Source organism: Malania oleifera, chromosome 10, assembly GCF_029873635.1.
Source record: "Malania oleifera isolate guangnan ecotype guangnan chromosome 10, ASM2987363v1, whole genome shotgun sequence".
Classification (NCBI taxonomy): domain Eukaryota; kingdom Viridiplantae; phylum Streptophyta; class Magnoliopsida; order Santalales; family Ximeniaceae; genus Malania; species Malania oleifera.
Window position 1 is genome coordinate 33,311,861 of NC_080426.1, and position 21,454 is coordinate 33,333,314.

The window sequence follows — 21,454 nt, forward strand, 5'->3', positions numbered from 1 at the left end:
CAGAAATATTGAGAAGGCATCTTATTTTTGCTAAATAAAATACAATCATATCATTCTAATAAAATCATCAACAAAAAGATTTTGGGATGACAGACTTAGGGATCATGAAGTACTTCCTCAGATGCAAGTTAAGCAAGGAAGAAGAGAAATTTTCATTTCCCAAGAAAAGTATGCAGCTGATATCTTGAAGAAATTTCATATGAAGGACTGTAAGGCTATAAGTACTCCTATGGCTCTAAATAAAAAATTAAATTCTGATGATGGAGCTAAGAAATTCGATGAAAATCAGTATAGGAGTTTAGTTGGATCCCTTATTTACTTGACTCATACTAGGCCTGATATTACACAAGTTGTTAGTATGTTATCTAGGTTCATGCACAGCCCAAGTGTACTTCATTATGCAGCAGCAAAAAGGGTATTAAGATACCTTAAAGGCACACTAAAACTTGGACTGAAGTACAACAAAGATTCTGAGTTTGTTTTGACTGGTTTCACTGACAGTGATTGGGCTAGATCAGTTGATGATTGAAAAAGCACATCGGCATATGTTTTATGCCTTGGAAATGGCACCATTTCATGGTGTTCAAGAAAGCAAAACACTGTTGGCTTGTTATCTGCAGAAGCAGAATATATTTCAGCAACAGAGGCTGCTTGTGAAGGAGTATGGCTGAGGAAATTACTTAGTGATTTAGGACTGAAGCAAGAGGGTCCTACAACCATTTATTGTGATAATATGTCAGCAATAGCTCTAACTAAGAACCCAGATTTTCATGCCAGGACAAAGCATATTGAGGTCAGACATCACTTTATTCGTGACCTTGTGTAGAAAGACGAAATTCAGCTAGAATTCATCAGCACTAATGAATAACCAGCAGACATGCTCACAAAACCTATTACTACTGAGAAGTTTTTTGAAGTTCAGAGACATGTTTGGACTCGAGGCTTTAGAGGGGAATTTGTGAGAAAGCCGTAAACCTACTGAAGTTAGTTAATTCAGTTATTTAGTTGAAAAGTCAGCAGACAACTCGATTATTAAGTCAGCAGAACATTCAGCAATAAAATTATTCAGTCAGCAAGTTGCAGCCAGTGTGATTCTAATTCAAAATTCTGTTCAGTTTTTCAAAGTGGAATACAGCTGTCATCCATTAATAGCACAGGAGTGAGTTATTTAGTCTCGGAACTTGTCATATTCTTTGCCTTGTTTCTAGGTTTATTTAATGAGTTGTTAAGTTCCTAGAATATTAAAATTTCCCATCTATTCCCCATGTACTCTGCCCTATAAATAGTGGCCTTATTCCAGTCATTTGAAGTAGTGAAAAAATAGAAAAGAATCTCAAGAATCCAGCAAAAAGTGCTGCAGCACTGTAGCTTTTTATATATGTAATTTTTTCATCAAGTCAGTAAATTAAGGAGGCATTTTTCAGTATTTTTCCTCTCTGTTTTTTTCTGTTTTTCTATTCTTCTGTTCCAACAAGTACAACCAGTCTACATATGGACGACTCCATATGCTTCGGACAATTCCTCTAGTAATCCATTCAAGTTTAGTCTCTTGCAAACATACAATATCAGGTTTCCATGTACGCAACAAATTAAGAATCTGAAGCCTCTTCTCAATCTCATTCAATCCTCTAACATTCCATGAAAGTATCTTCAGATTCATTTAGAAACAGAGAGAGCTCCCTCCCTATTAATACCACTACGCCTAGATGAAGTAGAACCATCACAAACTTTCTAACTTTTTCCCAATGCAAAAAGATGATGTGCCTAGATGTTAACACTCGATGGAATTCAACTTATATGATGCTAGACACAGCTCAAAGATATGAAATAGCTTTTGATAGGTTTAGAGATGAAGATCCTCCTTTTTTTAGAACTGAGCTTGAGGCTAGGGATGACACACCAAGTAGGCTTGATTGAGAAAAAGTTTGAAAGTTTGTGATGATTTTGGAACACTTCTATGGCCTCACTTTATGAGTTTCAAGTTCTTTGTATGTTACAAGTAATACCTTTTTTGATGAAATTAGTGGGATTAATTGTCTTCTAAAAGAGTGGGAAAGTAGTGATGACTTGGAATTAAGTTTAATGAGTATGAAAATGAAGGAAAAAATACAAGAAGTATTGGGGAAACATTGAGAAAATGAATATGTTTATTTTTGTTGCATCCGTTCTTGACCCTCGACATAAGTTGGAATTTGTGCAATATGCTCTTTCTACAATGTATGAAGGTGACAAAGGTTTATTGATGGGGAAAAGGTTAAGGAAACTTCAAGCTCCACTGGTCAAGGGGAAGCACAACAAAAGTTCAAAGTTTCGTATCAAAAATTCAAGATTCGAATTGGAGGTTGAGATAACAGATCAGACTTGGATAGGTACTTGGGTGAGGATTGTGAAAAGGACGTAGAGGGCTCTGATATTTTGGAGTGATGGAAGTTAAATAGTACAAGGTTTCCCATCCTTTCACATATGGCTCGTGACATTTTTTAGCAGTACCCATCTCCACAGTTCCTTCAAAGTCTGCTTTTAGCACCGAGAGATGTGTTCTTGATGCCTTTAGGAGTTCTTTAAGTCCTAAAAGCTCTTATATGTACGCAAGATTGGATTCAGGGTTAATCTACTCCAATTAAGGTTGAAGAAGACTTAGATGACCTTGAAAATCTAGAAAAAGGTAATATTATATTTATATACATATATATATATATATATTGAAAAAAAAATTCATTTGTTCATTGAATGATTAGTTATTTTAACTTGCAAGTGCTTATATACAATTTTTTAGAGTTGTCAAAGGTTGCATTGGAGTCCAAAATGGGTGAATAAGCATTGACAAAGAAAGACAAAGTGTTAGTTTCACATTAAGATTATGCTTAAGTACGAGTTTTGTCATAGAGATCACATCCTATCAATCATTATCGACAATATATAATTTATTATTTTGGCTTATTGTTGAAAACTTGGAATTCTAATGGCTTTTCATTTTCAAATATTTACAGCACAAGAGTTGAGGAGTGGGAGTTTGTGAGATAAGAAGCCATGAAGTGGTAGCTGATATATGAAGCCATTTCAATTTTTCTTCCAATTTTTGTTTTAATTTTGCACAAATAGTTTAAATTTCATGTTGCCTTTTGTTTTAATTTTGCACAAACAATTTAAATTTGATGTTTGGTCTATAATATAACAGTAGGGACTTTAGACTCTCGAGAGTCGAGCACAATATGGACTCCGAACCCTCGAGAGTCAAGGGAATTTTATGGATTTATGCTGACAATGCTAGAACTAGGAATATGGATTTATTATATAATTGATATTTATATGGTCAAACTCAAGCAAGTGGCAAACAAGCAACTCAACGAATTTTGTTCAAAGTGAATTTGAGTGTTTGATGATTTTTTTGCCAAGGAGATTTTGAATTTGACTGAATTTTGGTTGATTTTGTGAAATGTTAAAGACTTACATGAGTTGCATCTTAGTATCTTACAGTGGTTACCATGTATTCATAATTGATTGATATAATAAAAGCAAATATAAATTCTATAAAAAGATAACATGGATGCAATAGAATTGTTTTTTGAAAATCAATAAGTTGAATTTTGAAAGCATACAAAGCATGTTTTCTTTTTCCCATAATTAATTGTAATTTGGTTTGATTAACCTAATTAACCAAAAATTCGGTTCGATTGGGTAAGGTTCGGGTAATAAGGTTAATTTGGTCGGGTCGGTTATGGCATATTGTTAGCCGATTTTTTTTTGGTTAATTCGGTTAATTGATCGAATTGGCCAAACCAGCCGAATGCACACCCCTACCCATCATTGTGATAAGGACATCATTTTATTCAATGCTTCAACAATTAGATTTCAAAACTCACGGTTCTATGCTACAAGAATTATCTTATTGTGCATGAAAACTGAAAAATAGCAAAAAAAAAATTTAAATGACTTATTATTTTTAAATTTTTTAAAAATTTCATCGATATTTATAAAATGAATAATTTAATTCACAATATTTAATTCTTCATATTAAAGTATTCTTGCAAGAGGTTGCGAAAAACAACTAAAAATCATAAAATCAAGCTTTCAATTTTTTCTAGAACAAATGAAATCTGGAAAAAGAAATAGAAAACTGGCAATGTAAACATACACATTGTCATAATAACCAGAAATAGAAATAACAAATGAAACCAAACAGACTTCAAATTTTATTAGGGGTCAAAACATGTAAATATGTGTGCTCTATACAAGTTTGCTAATGCAAAAAACAAATTCATGAATGCGGTAATGGTTACCCATTACAACATCCTCAATGGGTGCAACCATTACAATTTTGCCGACTATTCCTGTTATTTTAAAGCATGTTTCTTCCTCCAAGCAGCCTCCTCTCTCATCAAAACCTCTTTAAACTCATTTAACAAATGAAATATTCTAGCAACCTAATTTTCTAAGAGAGGATCCTCTTCCTATAACCTAACTAAAGCACCTACCTTCAATAAAATCTCTCCCTTCATCACCAAATACATCAAAAAAACTGGCAACAAAAACTAATTATTACTTTACTCTCTTTTTTTCCCTTATTCTTGCGAACACAAAGTAATAGTCCAAGGAAACTAGCAACATCAAAAAGTAATTATTAAATGGAGAGGAATACATAAATATACATATATGTATATATAGAATAAAAACCACCAACTAGCATTTATGGGTGAAGAAAACTGCTAGTTAACACTAGATCAGGAATGAAATTTAAATAACTTGCATGGAAACTAACCTTTTTGACTGCCACTTCCAAGACCTCTTTGGGGGAACTAACATGATCAGGTTCAGATACAATGCCCAGTGGATATCCAAGTGATTCCCTAGTTGTTAACCAAAGTTGTGCACATTGACGAGCTAAACTGATAAAACAACAATTGGCAAACACAAGAGAATCAATGGGAGAAGACAAATATTCAGAAGAACATCTTTTAAACTCAAAATTCTCATGAAAACAGAAACAATTAAGTGCATGTAAAATCTAAAGAGTAACAAGAACAGAGGTGAATTTGAAAACAAGAGATGAAACTTCAAAAAACTAATGATATTAAAAGAAATGCATTAAGATGGAAAAAAAATAAATTACAAACTAATAGAGAACAAGAGGTCCTCAAAAAAATAAAAAACCAACAAACAAACAAACAAAAAAACAAAGAGAATCTAACAAATAACTAAATGAGAAAACCCTCTTGAAACCCCTCCCATCATACTTAATTGAATACTTCAAGTTTTTTGCTAGCTCATGCTGACCTTTCTCCACCTTACTCTTAAGTCTTACCCCAATCAGATCGAACTTCTTGTCCCAAAGGATGAGACAACCACAAGTCCATCTTGTCCGCAAGTTGTTGAGCTTCAAGATCCTTCCCATTAATCTGCATCAAAGGAGAGAAAGGACTAGGCAGAATGCCAACCCTAATATGATCATTCACTCTCTGCTCTTTACACACACTATCATCCTCAAAAACAGGAACACCCTCTAAAGCTTCAAGTGGAGTCGCTGGCACATGAGAAATATCACCAACTAAATCAAGGGAATCTAAAACATACCCATATTACTCACAAAACTCACCCAATAATAAACCTCATAACAAGAAAGCTCACTATCAAAACCAATCTCATTATCAGACTCATTGCCCATTTCTTTTTTCATTTTAAACTACCTTCCTCATTAATCATCTCACTTGATTCCACCTCCACAATATTTGTAGCTTTCTCAATGCTAAAGCTACCATCAGTATTCCTTTTCTAAAAATTCTACTAGCCATCAGAAGCATTTGAATATCATCAAGAGAATTCCTTGTTTCAAGCCCCACCTGCATTGCCACCTGACCAGTATAAACTTTAGCAGACTCAGCGCTATCAGCTTTCTTTCTACAATCCAAAGACCTATCACCACCATTATTTCCCACAATATAATTCCCTACTTTCTGCTCCACATCAACAATTGTTCCTTTAACATCTCATACATACACTTGTCATTAAGATTCTGACTTGCTTGTTCCTTGCTTAAGTTCACATGACGAAAAACCAATGAAAGATAATTATTGGACCTCCACAGCACATTGTAGATCAGAATTGTTAGCCAAAGCAGAAAAGTAACCAAATCTGACAGCCTTGGAAGGTGGCTCATCTGCAAAGATTGCTGGGCTCTAACTCTGCTTGAACCCATCGAATGAGTTTGTAGAATTCCTTTTGGAGAGAGAGCTTCAGCCTTAGAAGTAGAAGCAGCTCAACCATGAAAGCTCCTCTTCCCCACCTGCAGAACAGCCCTATTGGCAAGACACAATGACCCTTCTGCTTCCAGATCTAATTTGTAGGTCTGCTCATTAATAATTCCCCGTTCCTTAAATGGGCCACCTCACTTCTTGCACAGAGCGCGATGTGTACCGGGCATTAAAGAAGACACTGCAAAATCTTTTTCCACATTTAAAATATGGGCTTCAGTAAAAGGTTTTAACAGCTGGCTCAAATTTAATTTAAAATACAACACATGGCTTACTCCAAGATATCTTAGCTTCAAGCCCAGGACCAACCAAGTCATCTTCACACAGTGATGATGCTCCTCGAAACCCTAGACTACCAAAGCCACCTGATTCTTTCCCTGTGCCAACATCATATTACCAGAATAAACATAAAAATCCCAATGTTTCATAACTGATGGCTTATTAACACCTTTAAACACCTTGTTCCGATGAGACTTCGATTTATCCTATGTCATAATGCCAAAATCCGCGCACAAATCCTGCCCTTTACTGGATCGACTATTTACTTTAACACCATCACAAAACTTCTCCATAGGAAACCCTCCAAACCCCAGTTATGAAGATGGAATGATCCTTTTCCCTAGAACTCTGCCCTATATCCAAGAACTTAATGCCTGTATTCGATTGAAGCTCCACCAAATACAAATGATTCCCAAACCTCTTCCAACAATAAAATCTCTTCAAACACACAAAAAGCGACAAAATGCACTCAGTAAACCAACGAGCAGCCAGTAAAAAAACCCTAATCCATTGATGAACACGAGGATTTCACTTCAACAAGAATTAAATGTTGCCACAACCAACATTCTCCAAAATCTCAGATCGAAGGACTCGCTTCTTATCTGGACTGATTTCCGATGGGCTTCTTCAGTCATTATGTTCTGAAATCATTCTATTTCTTCTCTGTCAAAATAGGCGTCATGTTTTTACTACACACCCCAACAAAATATGCAATAATCTTCAATCTCCTTGACATGTAATCCAGTGAAACCTTTGCTGAAATTATAAAAGAACAAGATTCATAGGCCTTTCCTTCCTACTAAGCAAACTGTTAAATCCATACTGACAGTACAAAAAGTTAAATAAAAGCAAACATTTAACTGTTTAAAAAATACTGGAATTGAATTTAATGTTAAATTAATAAGACATATGAACAAGTCTGGTCAACAATTGCTTTCACAGATAATCACATAACACATAGAAGCTACATCAAAACTTAAAAATAATCCCACCATAACATATCAATTGCTCACGTTTTGCTAAGTTCATGCCTCAATACTTCAAAGGAATATGTGCCTCCATCCTCAAGTTTACAAAAATATTATATGAGGTATCAATTGCTTCTTGCATTTTCATATTTTCACACTAGGATTGAACAATTGTTGACAAAGTAATCATACCTACGCATCCGACCAAAATAGCGAGCACGTTCAGTTACCCCAACAAAGCCTCTAGAATCTAAGATATTAAAAGCATGAGATGTCTTTAAAAGCTGGTCATACCTAGCAAGATGCAAAGCAAATGTTGAAGAAAAGCAGAGAGAAAAATAAAATTACAAATACACTAAAGAAGGGAAAAGAGATGAAAGTTATAAAATATACGCAGGGATAGCAAGGCCTGAAGCAAGTAATGAGCGAGCCTCTTCCTCAAAAAAATCAAAGTGCTTTTGAATATGAAGAACACTAGCATGTTCTAGATAATATGCACTCATTTCCTTCCTGCAGTTGAACAATAAAGTTCATCACTTGACTTCCTCTGTTTCAAATAGTAAGAAAATATGCTCAATGCTGAAAATTTTGACACATTCAAAACTGAAGATAATCAATAAAGAGAATGGATAATCATAAGATATGTGTCATTCGAAAATAAATCAACAACTAAGAATTGAACATATAGACACATATCCAGCTCCTTGAGTCACACAAACATCAAAATCAATGTTGTGGATCATAGTATTTCACCAGATTCAAGTGAAGGGTGTGCCAACTGAAACCTTCATAGAGAAAAGTAAGTAATTGCTCAATTACTACAAATTCATCACTAATTAAATATGAATACAATGGAAAAGAGAGAAAGAAGTTGTCAACACAGTGATAAGAGGCAGATAAGCTTTGAAGATTTTTACTTTTAAATGATAAACAAAGAACTGTATTTAAAATAGAAAGCGGAGTATATCATGAGGAGAACAAGTTGTCCTCTGGTCATTGGTCTTAAATTTCAATTGAAATTTCAGATTGTGGAAGGAGTTGAAACAAAATTGAGGTTTTTTTTTGGGGGGTGCAAAATTTCAGTTATGTCAGCCGAAAATTTCTAGAATTTAAAATAAAATCCGAAGAAAAAGCAACAATATTTGGGTCATTTTATTTTATTTCTAAATTATTCACAATCTATCTAATGTTTTCCAAAGTTTCACTCATAATTTCCACAATATATTATAAGTTTCCAATATTTCTTTAAATCAAAACCGAAACTTTCATCAAAATAAAAAATTTTAATCCTTGCCTGAGTTGCCTCCAGTGACAAAAGGAAAACAATAAAGTAAAGGAAAATATGAAACAACTATAATGAAGCAAAGAAACCCAATAACACTGCAAGTCTACTAGAGAAACATTCCAAAACAATCCATTCGCCAAGCACAAAAGGGATGCAAGAAATACTACTCTAAACCAAACCATAAGATGTGGCAGCACTCTTAAAAATTCAGGCATTCCTCTCCAACCAAATACACCAAATGATTGTGAGGAGGTCCATCGTCACAAAGCTTTCCACTCCTTCCCCATTCCAAAACCCCTAAAGTGATAGCACAGGAATCTTCCAAAGATGAGGAGCAGACCCAACTCTCACCAAGAATACCACAGAAACTATTCCAAGCATCCAAGCGAAAGGGCAGTGTAAAAACAAATGGAACAAACCTCTGCATTCATAAAGCAAAGGACACAAACATCTCGGGACAGGGCCTCATTAGGCCTTCACTTCATGTAAATCATTACTATTCATTTTCTTAAAGATCACAGTAAAGTAAAAGCCTTTATCTTTGAAGGGACTACACCCTTCCAAATAGAAGAATAGGGTTGACAAAGGATTACCATTAAGAGTACAAATATAATGATGAAAGAAAAATAAAATCATGTCATTCCTTTTTACACCTCTTAAAACAGCCAGCACTATAAGCCCAAAAAGAAGCCAAGTATCGTATTTTGAACCAAATAAACCCCACTAATAATCTCTTCCCAGTAAAAACTCTAGCATTTCTTTCCAACCAAACAGCACCAAGAGTGCATCTCCACAGCCTTTAAGCATCCTTACTTTTCCCAAAACCAGAAAAAAGGGACAAAAGAACCACTGAACACCCCAAAAAGAGAGTTAACAATTTAGAAGCATAAGAACAATGAATAAACAAATGAGACACAACCTCTGAGATTGCCACACATAACAACATGTCCAGCGACAAAGCTTTAAAATGTCTCCTACCATGAAGGAAATTGTTGGTGTTAACTCTATTAAGAACCACCAGGCAAACAAAAGCCTTAATCTCAGAAGGAACTAATCATGAGAATTTTTAACATAGCAGTTGTAACACACAAATAGCCCAAAAAAAGCTAAGAGTTTCGGTAGAAATGCAGTGCCCTGAGTATCCTCCCAGAACTACTGTTCAAGCAACCAACACCAATAATTGATATCCTCCGTCAAGTACTTCATTAAGCCATTAACAACCATAGCTAAGAACATTACTCAAATAGCATGTTAAATCTAACAGTAACCAAGTCATGAGACCATCCAATTGTACATTTTCTCTTAAAGATTTTAAGTTGGGATACCATTCTTGTTTTTCTGGAGTTCAAGAAATATATGTAAGATCTGACGTTTTAGGATTCTAGTATAATCTGTGGGTGTGGAGGGTCAAAGAATTCATTACCAGATGCTGCGGCTACAATACCCAGAATTGGGGAATTACACAGTTCCTGCATCGCCATCCACCCTTCACTGCCTCTGAACTACTGGAAAAAACCTCCTAGCTCCAGCAGTTGAGTCATGACTTTGCTTGTCTCCTCCAATCCTACAATTGCCTGCAGCTCTGGCAAAAATCTTTGCCAACATTCCCCTCCCATCCCTCCAGGAATGAAGATTGAATAACCCTTGCCATTAGATTGTAGACCCAGCTCCAGGAAAAGCCATCCTGATTTGATTTTATCGCCACCTAAAATTGTATGTTGCCAAATACCTGTAAAGAGTGACCAGTGACCTGCTCCAATCTCGGAAAAAAATGAGGGAAAACACTTGCATACCCACCCAGCAACTGATGAGGTGACTCTCTATCAACCAGTTGCAATTCTGAGATTTCTCCTCCGGTCGAACAAAGCCCCCTAACATAACCTTTTCCAATTGCAGACTGAAAGTTTTTCTTTCAATCTGCACCAATTTGTGAAAGTTCTCATCCATACCTAGATTTGAACAAATCCATCAAAAACGACCATAGAACCTAGAGGAGTCGGTGACAGTGAGAGCAAATGTGAAAGCGAATATTTTTTTAATGGAGCATGAGTTTTCCTGGGTTTTTGTTGATTATTAGTGGATGCAATGTTTTCCCCCTTTAGGTTCCTCTACCTAGTTCTCAAATAACTTTATAGTCTTTATATTATTGTCAATCTATTCTCCTGGTAAAGAAAAAAATTATTTGGTCCATAAATAATAATAACAACCATCATCATCATCATCATCTAGATAAAAGATAATTTAATTAAGAGAAGGGACTAGGGAGACAGACAAGGATAAATCATCCTTCTAGAAAGCAAAAGAAGCACTCAATAATTTAAGTAGTTTGCGTACTCATTCTCCAAGAACAGTTCTCCATATGTAATTCCTTTGGCATATTGAATTTTCTTGAAATGATCAACGCCCTGTTAATTAGTTTTGAGGCAACTTCAGGCAACAGATACACAAGTCAAAGCAAAGAAAATAAGACATAGTATAAAGAAAACAATGAAATTAAGCTAACCTGAAGCAACATGAGGATACGCTCAAGACCGTAAGTGATTTCAACAGATACTGGTAGCAATTGAAGACTTCCAGCCTACACACGCGCAATGCACATGCAGAGCAAACAAAACACCTTATAACCGTTTTGAAGAGATGATGCAAAAGCATTTATAACTCAACCAACAAATATGACCAAGCACAAATATCAAAAGCAGTTACATCCAAAATACTGAGAAATTTAATGATTATATGTGTAAAACAAAAACCTGCTGGAAATAGGTGAATTGTGTGATCTCCATCCCATCCATCCAGATTTCCCAGCCTAATCCCCAAGCACCAAGTACCTGAGTGAATTTTCAAGTCAAACTTTGATAAATGATACAATGCAAACACAATAGGCTTGTCATTTGAGGGGGAAAAGCAGAGGTTTATAATAATCACTACCAACGTACTTTAACCAAAATAGTGGACTGTATATCAATAGATCGATATGGATCACATATCAGCAGATTGACGAAAATTCACATTGCAATTAACTAAATAAGTACGAAACATCCATAATCCAGAATTGGAAAGGAAATAACTTACAGGGCTTTCCCAGTTGTCCTCCACAAAGCGTATGTCATGTTCTTTTACATCAATACCTGTTCAAGAGATAAGCTTCAAATGCATCTGGTTGAAATAAAGGGAAAAAATTATGAAAATTGAGGCTATTGAGATATCAAACACCGCAGTCTGAACTAGATTAAAGTATTAAACTACTAAATGAACAGTAGATGTCCAACAATGAGACTTTCACATGTTAGTTGCCAGTCTAACAACTGCGTGTCTAATTTTTGTCCTTTTGGATTATATTCTAGACCTAATAGTTGTTGCAGCTCAAACACACAACATACAACAACAGCAACAACAACAATAACAAGCCTGGAGTCCCACTAGGTCGGGTTGGCTATATGAATCCTTTTCTGCCAATTCATCTGATCGAGGCCAATATCGTCTGCCAGCTTAAGAGTACTAAGTCTTTTAATGCCAAAAACAATAACTAACTCTCTCTTCCTCACATACGCACTGCTTGGCATACATTTCAAATGTCCAAACCATATAAGCCGGCCCTCCATTGTCTTGTCTTCGACCGGTGTTATGCCTAGTTTTTTGCGTATATGTTAGTTCCTTCATTTATCTTTTAATGTTACTCCACTCATCCACCTTAACATACATATTTCGGCAACTTTTACTTTTTGTATATGTTGTTTCTTAGTTGTCCAACATTCTCATCCATAAAGCATGGCTGCTTTTATAGCTGTCTTGTAAAACTTTCCTTTTGATTTTACGAGTATTCTACAATCACACCACATGCCTAACGCACTCTTCCATTTTACCCATCCTACTTTAACTCTATGTATTATATCCTACTCAATTTATCTTTCCCCTTGCATAGTAGATCATAATTTCTTGACTACCAAGTTTAACCTTATCCCCAATACACCTCCTTACATTACTGAAATTACATTTCATATATTCTGTCTTTTTCAACTTATCCTAAAAACTTTAGACTCTAAACCCATTCTCCAAAGATCTAACTTAGATTCCACTAGACTCCTACTTTCATCAATTAGGACAACATGATCTACAAATAACATACAGCAAGGGATCTTGTTTTGGATATTCCTAGTGAGCACATCCGTCATTAAAACAAAAAGATAAGGGCTTAGATTAGAACTTTGATGTACAACTATTGTGATAGGAAATTACTTAGATTCCCCTCTACAGACCTAACGCTAGTCATTACTCTATCATACATATCCTTAATGACTTCTGTATAATTACTACTTACTCCCTTCTTTTCTAAAACCCACCAAAGGACTTTCCTAAGTACTCTTATCATATGTTTTCTCTAGGTCAATAAAAATGATATGCAAGTCTCTTCCTTTCCTTAAAATTTTCCATTAATCTTCCTAAAAGATATATAGCTTCTATGGCCACCCTCCTAGGCAAAAAGCCAAATTGACTATCTGAAACCCTCGTTTCCAATCTTATTATTTGCTCAATTACCCTTACCCACAGTGTCATCGTATGACTCATAATCTTAATTTCGCGATAGCTATTGCAATTTCGAATATTGTCTTTGTTTTTGTATAAAGGTATCAACATGCTTTTCCTCCATTCCTCTACCATTTTCTTAGCTTTTATAGTAGTGTTGAATAGATTAGTTAACTATATACTTCCTTTATCCCCTGAACATTTCCAAACTTCAATTGGTATGTTCTTCAGTTCTATAGATTTTTCACTACAATCTTAACTTCAGTGACTCTATTTTTACGAATGGATCTTCTATTAGCTCTTTCCTCATTTGTCACTTCTAAGTTCAAGCTTTCAATTTTGTTTTTATTAAAGTATCTCCGCCACCTCTCTTTTATGTCTTCTTCTTTACTTAAGACATTATCATTCTCATCCTTTCTACATTTTACATTACCTAAATCCTTGCATTTTTCCCTCTAACTCTAGCAAGTTTATAAATGTCTCTTTCTCCTTCTTCTGTATCTGGTGTAGCACATAAAGTATCATAAGCTCCATGTTTAGCTTCACTAATGACCTTTCTTGCATTTTCCCTTGCCCCCCTTATACTTCCCAAGGTTCCTACAATGTTCCCATGCTTTATACTAGTCTCTTCTAGTCTTAGACATCTTCATCCCACCAACTTTCTTTACTATCCAAGTATCTTCCTATGGATTCACCTACAATTTCTTTTGCTATCTTTATGATAGAGTAAACCATTATATTCCATGCAATGTTCGCATCTACCTTATCTCCTATCATCCAATCACATTCTATTATCATTTCATCTTTGAATTTTACTATATTTTCTCTCTTCAAGCTCCATTACCTAATCCTCTTGCATTGATTTATGTCTGTTTATCCTCCATTTTTTAGCATATATATCTAATACTAGGGCACTGTTGTGTAGTCAAACTTTCACCTAGGATAACTTTACAATCCTTACAAGAAAGATGATCCCCCTTCCTAGCATTATATAAGGGATACCAAGGCCAAAAGACATTCATAGGAGCTGATTCTAATGGACACATTAGAAAAGATTGTTGGTATTAGCTCTAATAAAAACAACTAACCAAATAAAAGCCTTGATCTTTGAGGGAACTTTGGCCTTCCCCCAATAATTCTATGAAATGGAAAGGAAATATTAGCATTAACCAAGTAGTCAGAAAAATTTTAAAAATATCAAACAGGTAAAAAGAATGTGAAAAACATTTTATACATTAGCTAAAATTATGTCGGTGACAATGGTGTCAAGTAGCATGTAATGGAACTCACTAATAACTAGCTTATAAAATTCAATCCATCCGCAAAAAAAAAAAAAAAAAAAACCCACTCCTACAGGGATATACATTATGCACAACACAATGCTTTCCATTCACATTTCACGTGTCGTATTGCTCCATGCTCCATGTACAACTGGAATATACATAATGCAAACACCAACTCACCCAAGCATTACATGCATCCTTCAATTTCCGAAAAGCAAAATACATCAAAAAAAAAAACAATGAAAAAAGTTCCTTTTCAACAAAGGCGACAAAGATACAAAGAAATATGTTTGAAATACTAATGCTACACATTCATAGGGAGCTTATAGAGTATTCCAAGAGTACTGTAAGCTACAATAGCGACATAGGGGTGTTATAGAGTATTTTGGAAAGACGAAACATATTCATAGGGAGCTTAACATCGTGCAATCTATAATTGTTGATGTTCGTGAGATGTAGAAGTAGAGGGAGCATATGATAGTTCTTCAGGTTCTAACAAGTTTGAAACCGAGTTTGAGGAAGTCTAGTCCCAAATACTTAGTAGTGTAGAGTTGCCATCATTTTCCAATGTTTATTCTCGCATCATTCGTGCTTCCTTCAACACACATTCTCTTGCTCTTACATCTGGCTCTAAGAGGACAGCTTTTGCCATGCACAGTGATTCTAGTTTTCAACCAAGCAGCTGCACAAGTTATCGAGGTGGTTCAAGCGGTCGGTGGTGGAAGAGATGGACGTGGTAGAGGCATTCCTCACAAGTGCACTCATTCTAGATGAGGTGGTCATACGACTCATACTATTGAATAGTGTTGGGATCTCCATAGTAAAACTTCACGCATTGACAACGCAGCCACCACTGACTCCAGACATTTTGGGCCAAGTGGAGAGCAACGTACTGTACCTATGTCAGAGGAAGAGTATTCCAAGTTCCAATAGTATCACTCTGTGCTTTATCGTCATAATTCATCAAGTAGGATCCTTCTTATTGTTTGTGGATGATATTGTAATTACAGGTGATGATGATCAAGGTATTCGAAGCCTAAAACACTTTCTACAAACTAAGTTTCAAACCAAAGATTTGGAACCATTGAAATACTTCTTGGGTATAGAAATACCCAGTTCTCGTATAAAAAATGTTCAGTCATAAAGGAAGTATGCTCTTGATCTTTTGGATGAGACTAGGTTGTTGGCATTCAAACTGGTTGATACACCCATGGATCCTGACAACAAGTTAGTGTCAAATATGGGTGATTTTTTACCTAATCCTAGACGACACCACTTGTTGGAAGGTTGGATTATCTGATTGTCACTCAGTCGAACATATCTTTTGTAGAAAGTGTTGAGTCAATTTCTGGATTCTCCAAGGACAAATCATTGGATGCAGTAACTCACATCTTGAGATATCTCAAAGGAGCACCCAAGAGAGGTCTCTTATGTTGAGATTGTCACGCTTATAAGGGATATACTGATGCAGATTGGGTCAGATCACTTTCAGACAAAAGATCCATAACCGGGTACCATTTCTTTGTTGGTGGTAATTTGGTTTCCTGCAAGAGTAAGAAATAAACTATAGTGGCTAGGTCAAGTGCTAAGTTGTATGGGGCCATGGCTCACACTAAATGTGAGCTTGTTTGGCTGAAAAGCATGTTGGAAAAACTGGGCTTTCTACATTCTCAGCCTATGGAGTCGATGTGTGATAATCAAGTTGCTCTTTATATTGCTCCAACTTGGTCTTCCATGAGCCAACAATACACATTGAAGTTAATTGCCACTTTCTTTTGGAGAAACTTGTGCAGAAACTCATTTCCACCACTTACATGAAGTATAATATGCAGCTCATTGATTTGTTTATGAAAGCTTTGGGGCATGCTCATGTTAAAATTTATTTGTAACAAGCTAGGAGCATATAATATCCACACTCCAGCTTGAGGGTGAGTGTTAATGGTTATTTTAGTCTTCTACTATTATTAGTGTGTTATGTTAAAAAGTGAGAGTTACTGAGGGTATTATGGTCATTAGACTAGATTTGATATGTACTATAAATAGAGGGAGAGACCTATCATTGTGTTAGCTCATTCATTTAATCAAAAATCTCAACAGAGACAAAGTCATTGATTGTCAATATATTTAAGACAAAGTCCTGGTCAGCCTCCCCCACAGACCCCACATATGCGAAAGCTCTGTGCACCAGGCTGCCCTTTTTTTGTTTTACTCATTACCTAATCAAACATTTCACAAAAACCCCCACTCTCATCAGTATCTATTCATGAAAATCAATTTTCTCCTGCTTTTCTTCTCCCCCCCCACCCCTAAAAACCCCATAAAAAACTTCTTTATTCAAATTAAAAATCATTTACAAGAAAGAGCTTTCCATTCCATCCTCCACCAAAGAACTAGAAAACCAAGAAGAAGAATAACAATTAAAGCCCTAACATGACACTCAAAAACATCAATCAAAAGAATAAAATATCCTTTAACATGTAGTAGAGTGACAGGCACTCCTTAGGCCAAGAAACTTCTCCGTTCAACACCCTAGCAACCCACTTACTCTTCACCCGAAAGGACAACAAAAATGTACAATCTTCATCTTCCATAACATTGCCTTGTATCTACATATCTTTGGGTTGGCCACTTTCTCTATTTTTTTATAGCAAAAGAAAAATTAACTGATAGATCAAGAATATACAAACAGGAGTTAAGACAACCCCTTAACAAAATCTGGGATGATCCAAGCAAAAACAAAGAAAGACAAAACACAAAGAAGACAAGTCAGAAAACCAGCACAATTCTGCAAAAAATGCCAATCACACAGAATATCTGAAAAGCTCACCCCCCCCCCCCTCCCCCCTTATTGTGCCCTTGACCTACACACCAAAGAGAACCCAAATAATAAATCTTCTCCCAAACCAGCAAATACAACACTTTCTTCCCATAGAAAATACATGTATTATGTACCAGCCAGAGACACCAAAAACTGCAAAAAGGGCACACTCCCATAATGCAGCTCTTCCTTTCTCCTACTAAAACACACACACACACACACACACAAAAACCTGTCAAAAAATCCAGCACTGTCTCTGAACAAACCAGCGTTCCCCGAAATAATCAAATAGCTTGTTCCAAACCTTCCAGTAAAAATCGCAATGCATAAAAAAATGCAAATCAGTTTCAGAAATGTTAAAACATAACACACATCTGGGAAGATAGCCTTCAAAGGTCTCCCTAATATGCGACAAATTATTGGTGTTAATTCTACTAAGAGCGACCAACCAGACAAAAGCCTTGATCTTGGGGCGAACTTTGGCCCACCAAATAGCTTTATAAAAAGGAAAGGAAGAATCAGCACTAGTCAAAAAATCAGAAAAAGACTTGCAAGAATAAATCTCCAAGGAATCCAAAGACTGAGACAGACTATCTGCTTCTGAAGAGACCTGGCAATTATTTAACAAGCCTAGCAAAGAGGATAACTCTTCCGTCTCTCTATCATTTAGGGACATCCGAAAATGAAAATTCCAAGAAGGTTAAGGACCACCCTAATCAACAATAAGAGAGGAAACAGAATCATTCTGCCCTGAGCACAATAAGAGGGTTGGCCTGCTTTCCTAAATTCTAAAAAGGTCTAAAGCCCAATTGCCAGAGTTTCCCAAATCAAATATATGTATTAGAATGCATCGATCAGTATAAATATTTGCTTGGATGATAGATCAACATGACTAACACCAAGGGTTTTTTCTGCAGTTCTGGAAGCTATAACACAGGCAACTTTTCATGTGAACAAAATTTTGTGTGTCAAATTATTTAAAGAGAAAGGAAAGTTCCAGGCACTACCTAGAGCTGATAGGCTTCTAATAAAGAGGTCTTGTGCATTTCCAGGATCCGGCTTCAGTATTACCTGGGATCAAATCCAAATTAAATGTAAAAATCCAAACTGAAAGGTGTAAAAAGTCACTGGACTTCAAAAAGAAGTCCATAGCATTTATTTTTTAGACCAAAAGAGATAATTATAGAGAAAGAAGAAGAAAATACAAGAATTGAACAGCAAGATGTCGTCCAATGGCAAATAAAATTTGAGGAAAATTCCATAAACATTTAAAATTGCATCATTCCATCAAAGAGTTCACATCAAACTAACCTGGAATTGAGTGTGGCGTTGAAGCCTATTTGGGTTTTCCCCATACCGACTGTCATCTGGCCTGATACTTGGCTCCACATACCTTCAATCAGAAACTCCGCATTAGAAGTTACATTAGTAAAAATTTTAAAAAGCCTCAATGCACTTGCAGTAACAACTAAGAAGTATCAAAAACAGAAAGAGCAAAATTAGAAACTGAACTGAAAGAGAGAGGCAGCACATGTCAATGGTCCCCCTGCCTTTGAAAATTCACACAGGCTTCACAATTTTTTTTATATTTATAACACAAAACCCTAATCCCTTCTCTAAAAAAAACAAAAATCAAACCTCAAAAAAAAAAAAAAAATACACAAAAGTAAAATATTGTACCTTGACCACACTTAGCAAAATTGTACTTAGGCCTACAATATTCTTGTATATCTATGTAGTGGTTCCAGTTGGCCCCATCAAAGAAAAAATTATGGTCATTGCAACATAGCAACTAATATAATATTAATATAATTTTGGAAGGTTAAGGTGATTTGTCCTATCATGGGCTACATTTCATATCATACTTCTTTTCTTATTCTTATTCATATTTTATTTCAAAAAAAAAAAGCTATTATTAATAACCTTCAGTGCTTCTCTACAATTGTAGTTTCTTGTTCAGCGCATAATGCGCAGGTCCTTTGGTTTTATCCCTTCCATATTTCAATGCGTCTCTCCATGTTCCAATATGTATTTCTCAGTTTATGGATATCTCTTCATATTCCAAAGTTCAAATGTGTCTCTCACCCCAAATTTTGATGCATGTGTCCATTCATCTCATATTTTTTTATTCTCATATATATATACACACACATCCTTACATGTATTGGTCACGCCTCCAATAGTCTGCAAATTACTGAGAAATAGTGAATCAGTGACTATTCAACGCAATAGTGGTGAATAAAATGAAAAGTGAGGACAACAATTTCAGTGACAACAGGAACTTACTGAAGGAGAGAGCCAACAACTTCCAGCAAGAGATATTCCTTTATAAAATTGCCCATGTGACTAACAATTGAGAAAAAGATGATTATGGCCACCTTTCTTTTATTTTCTTTTTCTTTTTTTTTTGGTTATTTTTTCACTCAAGACTCCACAGAATTTGTCAATATTTTCAATTAACTCTTCTTTTTCAAACATTTGCTCATCAGATTATAATGTTTTATTTTATAGCAAAAGAAGAGATTTCATAAATAGAGCTCTCTTTGTTTCACTCTCTCTCCCAAAATTTCTTCATGATTTCTGGTATGCTTGTTAAAGGCTCCTTCAACTCTCTGCCCATTGTGTAGATTTACTAGATTGGACTCAGATCGCTACTAGCTTTCTCCTTTACCTTGATTTGTTTAGGTCTAGTTCTCTATTTCTGTTCTTTCTTACATCCACCTCAGCTTAGATTTTCCTCTGTTTTTTTCTTAAATCTAAGATTTTACATACACGCGTGTTTAGACTTTGTGGTAAGGTGCTGGTTTCTGTTAGGTAATATTGTTTTTATGTTTTTGAACTGGTAAACAGCTTCCCAAGTTCTTGATTTGCATGTCTGAGTTTGAAGGCTTTTGGTCTGGTGGGGGTATAGGATATAATAGGTGCTTAGTTCAGGTCTCTGGTGTTTGGCAATGTGTGTGTGGAATCTTGATCTGGTCATAGGATGTTTGCTAGATGATTGTGAAGTGGATGCAGGTTAGAGAGGAGTTGTTTTGCTTAGGTTAGGATTTTTGAGATTCTAGGCTTCCATGCATTGAACTTGAAAACAGTTTGCATCATCCACTTTTTGACTTTCAAAATAAATCACAAATCTTTTTTGTTGAAACTTGAAACTTGGGGGGGGGGGGGGGAGAGAACTTGTAAATTGAACATATTTTATTTCAAGAATTTTTTTTTATTTTCAGGTAAATCTTTGTATTCAAACAACTTTCATTCTTCAAGAAAGCATATCCTTTTTGTGTAAAAGGTGATAGCATGGACAAGTTTTGGTATCAAAATCTCATTTCACTAACTTTTTTTAAACAGTTCGCATCGTCCATTTAACCCCCTTTTTTTTTGTCATTAAAAAAAACAATTGATACTTGCACTTGCACTCCACCTGTGTTGCACTAATTGCCCTAGATCTTTTACACACAGCCCGCCCCAAGCCGGGAAAGGAGTAGGGTTGCATTAGGTAGCTGACAACAAATGTAAAACTTGTCAAATCTTTATAACAAGAATCCTTACCAATATTCACTGGGGCATCCCCTACGAGTGAAGTTGCACTTATACCACTTGGAAGTACCAAAAATGGACAATGGTGGGCTAGGCTGAGGATTCCAAACAAGAAAGGGTACAGTAGGAAAACTAGGATTAGAACTGCAACTTGGAATATAGGGACACTTACGAGCAAAAGCATAAAGATAGTGGACACAATGATTAGAAGGAAAATTAATGCTATATGTCTTCAAGAGACGAAGTAGGTAGGGGAAAAAGCTAGAGAAATTGAAAAATTGGGACTTAAACTTTGCTACATTGGAAAGAAAAAACATAAAGAGGGGGTGGGAATCATTGTAGACAAAGAACTAAAGATAATGCAGTAGATGGGAGAGGGTTAAGAAGTTAGCACAGCCGCACTGGTTACGAAGATCAGATTAGCAACTTGGGAATATAGGGACTCTTATGGGAAGAATCATGGAGATAGTGGATATAATCATCAGAAGAGAAATTGACTTAATCTGCCTCCAAGC

At 35.6% G+C, this 21,454-nt stretch overlaps 1 protein-coding gene across 2 annotated transcripts in view; it reads right to left on the reverse strand.

The window, feature by feature from the left end:
• LOC131166852 (glycine--tRNA ligase, chloroplastic/mitochondrial 2) overlaps positions 1–21,454 on the reverse strand; it is a 167,093-nt gene that overhangs the window by 133,098 nt on the left and 12,541 nt on the right. For both annotated transcript variants that reach the window (XM_058125452.1, XM_058125453.1), the window contains exons 4-12: positions 18,717–18,798; positions 18,413–18,476; positions 11,853–11,908; positions 11,531–11,608; positions 11,284–11,358; positions 11,115–11,185; positions 7,889–8,005; positions 7,688–7,789; positions 4,760–4,886 (exon numbers count right to left, since the gene is read on the reverse strand). In XM_058125452.1, the coding sequence (XP_057981435.1) occupies positions 4,760–4,886; positions 7,688–7,789; positions 7,889–8,005; positions 11,115–11,185; positions 11,284–11,358; positions 11,531–11,608; positions 11,853–11,908; positions 18,413–18,476; positions 18,717–18,798 (772 nt within the window). The remainder of the gene's footprint in view (positions 1–4,759; positions 4,887–7,687; positions 7,790–7,888; positions 8,006–11,114; positions 11,186–11,283; positions 11,359–11,530; positions 11,609–11,852; positions 11,909–18,412; positions 18,477–18,716; positions 18,799–21,454) is intronic.